This window comes from Furipterus horrens, unplaced genomic scaffold (assembly GCF_987537825.1).
Source record: "Furipterus horrens unplaced genomic scaffold, mFurHor1.1.pri manual_scaffold_2, whole genome shotgun sequence".
NCBI lineage: Eukaryota > Metazoa > Chordata > Mammalia > Chiroptera > Furipteridae > Furipterus > Furipterus horrens.
In genome coordinates, this window is record NW_028327172.1 from 77,642,696 (window position 1) to 77,655,254 (window position 12,559).

The following is a 12,559-nucleotide window of genomic DNA, read 5'->3' on the forward strand; positions in this document are numbered from 1 at the left end:
CCAGATCCAGCATCTCAAATCTTGTCAATACCAATTCTCAGACAAACACTGACGTGAGAGACAAACATCGATCAGTTGTGTCCCATCCGCACCCTGACTAGGGATTAAACCTGTGACCTAGGTGTGCCCTGACCAGGAAACAAACCCATGGCCTTCTGCTGTACAGGACGACACTTCAACTAAATGAGGAACCTAGACAGGACAGGAGGTTTATATTTAATGAGCCCTCAAGGGCCAGAATATAAACTGAAGAGAGTCAAATTCAAATGGCACTAAAGGTACATTTCCATAAACCCCCACCACAAAGATAGCATAGCATGAGCTAGCTCAACAGATCTGAGCACCAAGAGAGAATAGACTGAGACCATACTGAACTTTGGAAGGTAACTCCAGGTTACAAAGGCAGAAGTCCCACTGCTAGAGTTCCTTCCACAACATATCAACCACTACCAGGCCAAACACACTGATTTGTGGGGTATAGGTAATCAATGAACAGTGCATGCTTTGCTATTTCTTTGCTCTGCCCCATTTCCTCCAAATTTCTATTTAAACCTGTAGTGCTACCAGTGTGTGTGGTTAAACTATGTGTATGTATATAGAAGTACATGTCTTTATATGTATGCTGGTTCCTGTGAGTCTTCCTCATAAAACACCGGACCTGGGAAGTCTTGGAGACCCCAACACAGTGACTTTTCAATAAAGTCACTTTAAGAATTTGTTTACTTGCTGTTATTAGATTCTGATGACGTTACCATCACCCTCCCAAAAAGTTTCTAATACTTCCTCAGTCAGTGGCAAGACAAACTAAAGTCAGTCAGTTATGAAGTTAATTACTTTGAAAATTAAAAAAAAAAAAAATTACTGTATGGAAACTAACACATATTTACCTTGAGCAACCAAATCTCGTCTCAATAATGGATAAAGAACAGGTTCTACACCATCCATCTCTTGTATAATAAGGGTTTTCCCGAAACGTACTGCCAACTCAAGAGCTGTGATAAAGTTGCTATCCTAAGAGAGTAAAAAGTATATTAATTCCTTTATTTCCTTAAGATTATAAGAATTCTTACAAATAATAAATAAAAATATTAACAGGAATGCTATGAATATTTTAAAATTTAATATGCATGTTAACAATTCAAATTATTTATGATTGCTTTTCTCGTTTTAAGTACTTGGCAATGAGTCAGTTTGTTGAATAAATTCTCAAATACATTTCATAAATAATTTAAATAGACATATAAGAAAAATAAGGATTTTTACATTAATAATAGAAAAGCATTTTAAAATTTTCCATTAGTTTCAAATTGGTGCAGAAACAAATGTTCAAATTCTAAATGCAATAAGTTACTCATCCAACTCTTAATAGGAACTATGTTGACCCTGGCCAGGTGTCTCAGTTGATTGGAGTGTCATGCCATACACCAAAAGGTTTGCAGGTCCAGTCCTGGATTGGGGTTGGGGCACGTATGGGAGGCAACAGAGAGATGTTTCTCTCTCACATGGATGTCTGTCTGTCTGCCTCTCTCTGCCACTTACTCTTTCTCTAAAAATTAGTGAACATAGCCTCAGGTGAGGAACATAGCCACAGACTGGCACTAAAATGGTGTGAGACCAGGGCATTACAGAATAGGAACTAAGGTATTAAAAAGTACCTCCAACCTTCCGAAAGCTTCACTTTCCCCAACTTCTCCCTTGGCAGTTAGCCCTGTTTGGGCATTCAAATAAAAAAAGCTCACCGCTTCTTGCCACCCCACTATCCATTTTATGACAAAGAGATGAGATTTTTTAATTTTAATGCTCTACTGGGCTAACGGCTGAGAGAGAAGTGGGGTTTTTGGATGGTTGGAGGTCCTCTTTAAGGTGGGGTTTTTAATAACAGGCATTGGGGGAGTTAACAGTTATCACTAGTTGTAACAGTCACTGAGAGTATTACTATCCTGGTTACAGGTTCTGGCAGACTACCCCCAGTGCTTGTTACAGCTAGTGGTACCCCTTAATCCTCTCAGTGCCTGTGTTACTACTAGAATAGTGAACCCACAATAACTCCCTTTATATACTACAAAAATACAGTCCTTTGGTTATTTTCAAAATCAAACATTGGATGGAAGAAAAAAGGCAAGATAATAAATTCTAGTAAACTTTTCTTTTTGTAGTAGGCCTAAACATAGTGAAAAGAATCTTTAGACAAAATTCTATAACCATGTAAGAATTCTGAGGCTTTCTGGCTAGGAAAAGAGTAGTTCTGAATATCAATCCAGGCTTCCAACTGTGGTTAAAATAAGTTAAATGTTTGAATAATTATTAAGATCTCCTACTGCAAACCATAAGTGACATTAAAATACTATGTATATTATCTAATTTACAATTATTCTTAACACACAATTGAGGTAAATATCCCCATTTGATAAGTGAAGTATGCTTTACAGAGGTAATTTTTCAATCACCTGAAGAATATCTATGAAAATTAATCATAGACTAGGACTTCCTCAAAAGAAAAAAATCTGGCCAAAAACAAATTTCTTTGCAAGATAAATATGACAGTGAGAAGTCATAATCCAAAAAAAATATGATTAAATTTTAGTGACAATATGTCAAATCTTAGGACACATCAAAGATATTCTTGGTGAGTTATAGGAACAGGAAATTTTAAAAGACACTGAGAGAAACTGCGTATACTAAAAGTCCAGTTCTCCAAGCTAAATTAGTAACTCTCCTTTTTATAATATCTTATACTTGTGACCTTAATCATATTTAGTGTAAATGCTTATTAATTATCTCTCTAACCTATTAGACTGTCATTTCCATGAGGGCAAGAACTATGACTACTTTACTCACCATTAAATTCTCAGGGCTCAGATCAATGACCTGCACTTAAAAGGAAACAAATATTCTTTTTTTTAAATTGCATTTGAGAAAGGAATATCAATTGATATATTCTTGTATGTGCCCTGACCAGAGACAGGACTCACAACCTTGACATATCGGGATGATGCTCTAACCAACTGAGCTACCCTGCCAGGCTAAAAAAATATTCTTATCCTTTTTTATAGATTAGAAAACTGAAGCTAAGAGAGTTACACTTCTTTCCCCAGATCCTAAACCAGGTAAGTTATAGGACTTAACTTTGAATCTATGTTTTATGATCGCAGACACAGAGTTCTTTACAGCATAAGATGACATTACTAGTTGGTAACTAAATTAGAAGTAATACACACCTGCTGGTTAATAACTTCCAAATGCGAGTCTTTCAAATGTGTTTTTAACCATTCTGTAGCTTGGGAAGAAGGGTCTATAAGAAATGGGCATACTCGACTCTAGATAAAAAAATATTATAAGCATTAATTAAATGGAAATAATTTCATAAAAATTATGAATCAATTAGTAGTTTTTCTCTTAGGCTTGGGGAATACAAATATGCAACCATGAAGAAAAACTAAAGGTACTGTTTTTAGCTGCATCAGGAGCCATGTTAATAAATTTTAGAGTGATCAGTAATTAATATTAGATATTTAAATCTAACCACAGTAAAGTAAGTATACTCCTATATACTACATAGTAACAGACAATGTGAAAGACAAGTTATTGCATGACTTTATATATTCTTTGGCTGAATAAAACATAAAGGCTTTAAAAAGAGAAGTGTGAAGTAATCACAAAAGTATTACTGAAATACTTATCAATATAATTGCTTATATTTAAAACATTAATTCTTATAAAGCAGTACAGTTAATATTTCAAAAGAAGTGTCCTAGAAGAAAAAAATGACTTAAGTTATAATTTAAGATCTAATGAACTAAGAACTAAATACATTATAGAATACCCTTCACTAATTAAACCCTAAAACAAATATGTATATATGGTCTGTCTAGAACATATCCAGCCATGTAATATGAAAAATAGAGATATTTATTGAAGAAGATACAAGAAACATTGTACATAGGACAATGACACCTCAGTCCCCTTCAAAGTAGGCACCTTGGGACCTCAGTGTTCTCCCAATTGGTTCTAGCTGCCCTGTTATATTTTCCTGAATCTCATCAATGGTCTGAAATAGCTTCCCTTTCAAAGATGACTTTAGTTTTTGGAAAACCAAGAAGTCGCAGGGCGCCAAATCTGGGCTGTAGGGAGCTGAGTCACCTGGGTGATTTGATGTTTCTCAAAAAAACTGCATGAGACATGATGCGTGAGTGGGCCTGTTGTCATGATGAAGCTACCAGTCACCAGTTGCCCATAGCTGCGGCCTTCTGAATCATATGAGTAGTTTCCACGGAGGCATGTTCAAGCTTAATGCAAAATCTGATGCAGATATGTTGCTCTACTTGCTCTGTCATTCTGAATGACAGCACACATGCTCACTCAATGGCATCTACTGCCCCCACTGACTAGTACAGTGAAGTCATCATTGTTCACACATGCACATTCCAGTCTACTCTCCTTGGTTGCCAGGTCACAGCGATATTGCCCAAACGGTTCTCATCATATTAACAATGGCTGGACTTTTTCCGGACAGACTACACACACACACACACACACACACAAAAAAAAAAAAATTAAAATATGTTTCAATATATGTAAATGTTAAAAGTCATCTAATAATCACTGTTACCTAGGAAATCAGAGTTAAATAATAATGATTGACCTAATTTTCTTTTTAATTTTCACATTTATTTGAAAACTGTCATATAGTTGTATAATATAGTGATAACACATGAAGTCTAAATGAAACATGAAGTCTAAGTGAAACAAAGACTTAGAACTGAGGCATGTCTAATAGGACCAAGATGTTGTTTCTGTGACATTCTGAGAATGAGTTGGGTAACGGAGACCACCTGCCCTAGGGGAGACCACCTACTCTGGGGACGAGGAGCATTTTACCAGCAACATTGTTTAACATTGCCAGCATATGGTGGTAATAAAGAGCTGAGTTTAAAAGAGCCTTATTATTGCTGTAAAATTCTTTCCAGACAATGCTCCCCCTTTTTTGCTTGCACACAGAACGGACTCCCACCACAGTTTCCTCAGTGTCACTACTTACGATCTTCCCCCAGCATCTATGTGTGGAAGTGCCACTTACTGCTCCATCATATAAATCTGCTATTCCCAGCAAAATGAGATTGTTAGTAAAGAGCCTCTTAAGTATTACTAACAATACTCGTCGGCAGCCGTTCGTCTCGAGAGACGATGGTGTAGCTTCTTAAGAGTCTATCTGCACCTCCGAGAATGGCTGTGCAGTCCGACTCGGGAGTGACATGGTATCTGTCTCCTCCCGTGTTGAATCGACATCTTGCGATGACGCTGGAGTGTCCTCTCCCGTGAAGCTGAAGCTACAGAGCCTGGGCAGGGTAATACGGAGGGTCTGCTGTTGCCCATGCAGCAGACCCCCCCTCTCTTCGCAGCTGAAGGGTCCAAGGGAAAGACGGAGTCGATACAGCTTGGGTTCAGGTGCGCCGCAGGAGTTGCCGGTGTTGACTACAACATCAAACCGCCTTAGGGACTCCGGCTCCAGATTTTCTGTCGGGGTTTACTCCCTTAGCCTTTCCCCTGAAGAGGTATGCTGCAAGGCAGCGGAGGTTTTTTGGTGTCAGAGTTTTCCTTCTCTGATGTACCCTGACTGGAAGATCGAACCAGCGACACTTAGCTCGCAGGCCGACGCTCCATCCACTGAGCTAAACCAGCCAGGGCAATACTAACAATACTACACCTAGAATTTTAGATCTTATTTTATGTTAGCAATCAATAGCAAACATTCTGTAAGTGTACTAGATTTTGGCTAACCATGAAAATAAATATTTAAAAATTTTTATAAAGTTCTTACCCATGATTTCAAACCAATAATCTGATGCAGTGAAAAAAGAGGAAGATAAAGTTTCAGAAAATCATGATTTTAGCACAGAAAATATTCTTAGGAATTTCAAAGGGTATTTATAAGTTTGTATTCATTTATTTATACTTCTCCAGACAGATTTAGATAAAATCTATAAGGTATATTTTAGGTCTGTGTTTCATGATTAAAAGTAGTTAAAATCTACACTCAACAAACTATAGTAAGTCTAAAAATGTCGGTTTTATTTTTTCATGTATTCATTCATCTACTATATGTTGCATAACTACCACAGTAAGACAATGTGAGTGATACAGAAATTAATAATATACATCTCCTTACCCTTAATGACTTCATAGCCAATAAAGAAACAGAAAATAAAAATTCTGTAGTGAAAGAGTACACAATATTCTATAGGATCACAGGTGGTTTTAGTAGGAGAAGCAGCTAGGAAGCAATTCAAGTCAAACTAAGAAAGATAAATTCGATTTAGTTAGGCAAAGAGGTGGAAAAGCATTTTAGGCAAAGGCAATAGCATGATGGAGAGAGGAATAAAAGGCCTGGGTACATTTGGAAAACTATCCTTAGTCTGGCACAGTTTGATGCTGCATACAGAATGGCAAGAGTAATCACAGTCTTTCTGATCAAGAACTTTTCATGACATTTTAAAGGATAATGAAATGTTTATATTTCAGAAAACGGAAAGTCACTTAAATATGTTAATCTAGGGACTGTTATGATCAGGTTAGCATTTTAGAAAGATCGCTACAACAGCAGTAGAAGAAGTGATACTGGGGATAAGAGACAAACTGGTATAATAATGTATTTATCCAAGAATAAAATGATGAAGGACTAAATGAAGTCACTGGCAGTGGCTGTAGTTAGAATAGAATAAAATCATTCCACATTTGAGAAATAGATTTCATAAGACTTGTTGAATAAGTAGCTAAATGTAAAACTAAAGTGGGAATGACGTACAGATTGGCACCTTTCATTACTGGGCCAAGATTTGTGACATCTCTACTGGTAGGAAATAAATGAGCAGTTTATAGGGCATGGGGGAGGAAGAGAAAAAGTATTAGATGGATAACAACCTTTGCCTACCCTTCAGGCCCCACTCAATGTATTTCTAATGGGATTATCAGTCACCTAGAACTGCACTCAGGTGTGAGCAAATGACCCAAGCCACCAATCAGAATCATTTTGGAGTGCTGACATAAATGCTCTGGTGGAGGGGTGGTACAGAAAGGTGAGGACGTATAGTCTGGGAACACATACTGGGATAATGGTTAAATCTCCAGTCACCAATGGCAACCCTTAATTCACAGAGGGGGAGGAGTGGGGGAGGGGGAGGAGTGGGGGAGGGGGAGGGGCAGGAAAGGGGAGGCAGAGGCAGAGGAATGTCCTGGTAAAACCATTTGAATTCTAAAGCCAGTCCCAATCTTTTGAACATCTTGGTTATTTTAAAGTGTAAATTGCTTTTTTGTTTGTTTGTTTAAATATACTTGCTTGTCCACTGAAAGAGTCTCTACTAAAAGAATGATGATGATGATGATGATGATGATGATGATGAATAAAGAGACAGAGTTTGAGCTAGCTAGATGGCAGCTCCAGATAACATCAGGATCTGTAACTAACTATAGGACAGGAGCTCAAAACAGAGGTGAAAAGCTAGAGATATATAATATTTATTTTAATTCTCTCTTTGGGTGTGGGGGCAATTGGTCAGAGAATATTTTTGAAAGAGATAATTTTAGAACATCCAGGATACTCTATAATTTAATTTTTAGTAACTAAATGGGATAAGAATAAAAACATTTTACAAATAAAACTAAGATTAGCTAAGAATTGCATTAACAGGAGTAATACAAAATTAATAAAATAAACATATACAGAAACACACATATGCACCAGTATGAGAGGCAGTTTTACAGCATAGACTGGCTAGATGCCAGTGTTTGAATCATGGACAAGCAATTTAACCCTTCTGTACTTCAATTTCCATATCTACAATATAGGGTGGATTTGAAAATTCAATGACTTAAGTATTTAAGTGCTTTACTGTATAAATTCTTAAATAGTAATAAGTGCACAACACAGTTAAGTACTATATAAATACTGATTATTTTTATTTATTTGGGATTTATTTGATAAAAACAATTCCCTATGTGATTTACCTTTATAATTTCATATTATTTAGATTAATATTAAATTAGTTTGCATTTCCTCATCATACATTGAATGGAAGGATGGAAAAATAATCTCAGATATTCTAAATGGTTTAAAGAAAATTAATTTGAAACTGAACGGTCTATATACAGAACAAATAAAATATTCAATAGATCTCTTTATAATAAAAATCTATAATACTGAAAGATTTAAATTTTAAAAATGTATACTACTATGACATTTAAATTATTAATTATCCTTTCAATCATCTTTTGGATGCTGCTCACTCATACTTTTCTATAGGTTGGTTTGTTTTTATACCCTTATCATCAGTCTATGATTTACTGACTTTTTTAAAATATGCTTTATTGATTATGCTGTTACAGTTGTCCCAATTTCTTTTCCCTCTTCTCCCCTCCACCCAGTGACATCCCTCCCTCTAGTCATCCCCCACACCTTAGACCATGCCCATTGGTTGTGTATAATAGTTCTTCTCAACATCTTCCTGTCTACTCCACTCCCTCCTACTATGCTTAATTCCTGTACCATCTCCCTCCCTTTCCCCCTTCTCCCTCCCCACTGACCTCCCCCCAAAATGTTCCCCATGCCTATAATTCTTTTCACACTCTCGTTGCCTACTTAGTTTGCCTTTGTTTCGATTCCCTAGCTTCTGTTGTTGGTTGTTGTGATACAGTTTTCATTTTAATGTTCATAGTTTTGATCCTCTTTCTCCTAAACAAGTCCCTTTAACATTTCATATAACAGTGGTTTGGATCTGATGAACTCCTTCAGTTTTACTTTGTCCTGGAAGCACTTTGTTTGCCCTTCTATTCTAAATGACAGCTTCACTGGATAGAGTAATTGTGGTTGTAGGTTTTTGCTTTTCATTACTTTGAATATTTCTTGCCAGTCCCTTCTTGCCTGCAGAGTTTCTTTTGAGAAATCAGCTGAGAGTCTTATGAGGACCCCTGTGTATGTAATTTCCTTCTTCGCTATTTCTGCTTTTAAGATTCTCTCTTTATCCTTAATTTTTGACATTTTGATTATAATGTGTCTTGGTGTGGTTCTCCCTGGGTCCAGTTTTTTTGGAACTCTCTGTGCTTCCTGGATCAGTAAGTCTATTACCTTCCCCAAGTTAGGGAAGTTCCGCTTCATTATTTTTTCACATAATTTTTCCATTTCTAGTTCTTCTTCTTCACCTCTGGCAACTCTATGATTCGGATATTGGCCTGCTTATAGCTGTCTGATATGTTTTCTGAGCCTCTCCTCATTTTCCTCACTTCTCGTTTCCTCTTTCTGCACTGGTTGACTGTTCCTTCCCGATGTTCCGATTTGTTGATTTGATCTCTAGTTTTCTTGTCCTCACCACTAGTTTCGTATGTGTTTTTGTTCATTTCATAAGGCTAGCCTTGGATCCCTCCCTGTCTTGTTTAAGATCTGCTGTTAGGTCTGTAAGCATTTTTATAAACAAAGCTCTGAACTGTGCCTCAGAAAGATTTCCTATCTGCTGCTTCGTTAGATTAGAAATTTGCTGTCTGGTCAGCTGCATCACTGGGATCTCTTTCATGATCTGTGCCATCCTGACCATTTTGTGTTTACCTTTGCTTCCTGGGTAGGGTTGTCACACCTCCTATGCTATAGGGGGCAGAGCCCCATGCACTCATCACAACTAGGTGACCCGCCTCATCAAGCTGTGGTGTTTTCTGCGGGGGTGGGGTCCAGGATGGATTCCTGCCGTTCACGCTCCACTGAGAGACCAGGAGCTTCCGCCTCCATCCCCACCCTCTCCGAGCCTCACCGTCCCCACCCTCTCCGAGCCTCACAGTTCAAGGCAATGGAGGTCTGCCTTCCCTGGCTTTGGAATTGCAAGCTGATGGGTCTGGTCTGCAGGCAGGGGTGCTCTGCAGGCGCTTCTCACCTCCCCTTAAATATGGGTGTCTGTGCTTACCGCTGTCTTGCCTCCATCGCTGCTGCGGACAGCACAGCTTGACCTCTCCTCCCTGGCTTCGCCCCTCCTATCTGTCCGGATGAGCACACTTCTTTATAACTTCATACGTTGGACTTCCATTTACTTTCTGGGACTTCTGGTTATTGCTGGTTTTGCGATAGTTGTAGTCCTTCTTAGTTGTGGAAGGAAACAGAGTGTGTCAGTCTGGGCCTCCATCTTGGCTGGAAGTCTCCTGTGTTTGTTTGCTTCTGTATCCCAGACAGAACTGTTGCTCCTGTTACATTGTAAGGGACGGAGCCTTAGGTGTTCGTCAGTAACAGGCGACCTGTTTCACCACGTTGTGGCGTTACATGCAGGGGAGGGAACTGAGAAGGAACACTGCAGCTTGCCCAGCACTCGCTCCTTTCCCAGGTACTTCTCCCACTTCCGCACCAAACTGCCGCCCCTCTAGCTGCTGCCCTGGCCATCGTTCCCAGAGTGGACGGTCTGCAGATGTTCTAGGACTATGGGGTCCCTTTAAACAAGTGGATTCTGCTGAGACACCGGCAGTTTCTGCCTCCGCCCCAACCCCCACTGGTTTGTATAGTCAAAAGCAATGAGGCTTGGTTTTCCCCAGTGCTGGGACAGTGAGCTGCTCTGGTGAGGAGCTGGGAACGTTCCCCAGGTGCCCCTCCTGACTTTTTAAAACATGTTAACTGCACTTTCAGCTGGTCGGCCGGCTGATTCTGGTGCGGCTGCTGCCACCACCACACTGTGTCCCCTCAGCCCGGGCTCCGCCCCTCCTACATGTGTGGATGAGTATTTCTTCTTTATATCTTTGTTTGCTGGATTTCCGTGCACTTTGATTTTCTGGAACTTCTGGTTGTTTCTAGTTTTGAGGTAGCTGTATTCCTTCTTTGTTGTGGAGGGAGATGCAGCATGTTTGTCTACGCCTCCATCTTGGCCAGAAATTCTCTTCTATAGTTTTTAATAGCCCTATAATCTCCATTATCCACTGAGTCCCACAATACTAAAAATATCATATAATGTATTACCCAAACCAGGACACTTTTGAGAGTAAAAGGAAACCTGTTAATAATTTTATGAGGACAACAGGCATAAATCATAGCAATCTAGGACATATATGAGTATCATAACCAAGTTCACCCCCTGCCCGTCAAGGACATAGGTCACGTAAGCTTTTAGCTATTCTAATAAAACTAATTCTTGATACTAGGCCAATGATGGACAATTATTTGACTATTTCCTCTCCCAGACAATGCATGTACTTCAATATTTAGCTTAACACACATATGATAAGCATCTTTGTAAGACAAAGGAATAATTATGACACAAAAGGCTTTTATTAGCACCAATAAATCAGTGACTATAGCCCTAAATGTGGGAAAACTTCCCTGAGAGGGAGAATTGCAGAAAAGTGCTAGGACAGTTAATGAGGAGACTTTCAGAAATCCAATTTGTATGTTTTTAGAGATCTAATTTACATAAATCCCTGGGTAATGTTAACGAGATATTAAAGAAATGTGCTGTCCAATCATATCCTTAACTATAACAGCTTATTCTAAATCTAGTATACTTTAGAACTGAGATAGTGTGGACCATAATGGCAAATTCATTTCAACAAAATAACTACCCTAAAAAAATTTTCCAAATGTTTGTTTTGTTATATAAGTACATATAAGTTGTCTATAAGAAACCTGGCAATATTAAATATAAAGTAAATCAAAGTATATTATTAAAATTAATTTCAAAAACAATTTCTCCTGTACTTACCATGAAAGACAATTCAGAATACAAAAGTATTTTCATCAGTAAAATTAAATTATCATCAGTAAAAAATAAAAATTATGATAAACATATTTTATCTAAAGATACCCCCACCCCAATTTCTTAGAATAAAAAGAGACAAATATTTAAACTGTGTTTTTTAAATTTGAAAATGATTGCTTTCTTCAACTACAGAAAAGGAAGAGGAAGTGATTATAAATCCTTAGAGAAGCAATAACAAATATAATAAAAATCACACGCTTTGCAATAATATAATGCATTTACATACATACACACTTAGAGTTCCAGATCTGTGATTCTAGTGTGAAAAATAAGAATGGAAGATGTTCAAAAATAAATTAAAGAACAAGCTAAATCAAATTAAAAGAAGACAAAACTTTAATATTTGGTCAGCAACTTCTCTACTAGTAAGATGGCAATGTAAAGAGCCAAAGTATATCAGCTGATTAATAGGACTACTCAAACTAAATTATCCAGGAATGAACAGAGCCCACAATACAAATCTAATAATTCTAAATCATTCAGTGTCCATGTTTTGAGACTCTGAAGTTATAGAATAAAGAAATTGTGTGTGGGCAGAGGGTTATAGAGAAAGAGAAAACTGGTGTTACAGCATATACACTAATAAGATACAAAGAACAAGAAAAAGGTTTCATTATCAAGTGGGAAAATTTATCTTCCGAGTTCCATAACAGAAAGGTAAACCAAGTTAATTGTAAAATTCAAACTTCATTCAAAAAAATAACATGTTTATATACACGATTTGGAATCTGTTTTTCACATTCACTGATAATGAGGTTATAACAGTTTCAACTTTAAATGACTTTTGG

The 12,559-nt window shown here is 37.6% G+C and overlaps 1 protein-coding gene across 1 annotated transcript in view; it reads right to left on the reverse strand.

Annotated features, from left to right (window-relative positions):
- Positions 1-12,559, reverse strand: part of LOC150018864 (cytoplasmic dynein 2 heavy chain 1) — a 283,446-nt gene that overhangs the window by 147,684 nt on the left and 123,203 nt on the right. The window contains exons 64-65 of the mRNA XM_090265892.1: positions 3,219-3,317; positions 888-1,011 (exon numbers count right to left, since the gene is read on the reverse strand). Of these exons, the coding sequence (XP_090122018.1) occupies positions 888-1,011; positions 3,219-3,317 (223 nt within the window). The remainder of the gene's footprint in view (positions 1-887; positions 1,012-3,218; positions 3,318-12,559) is intronic.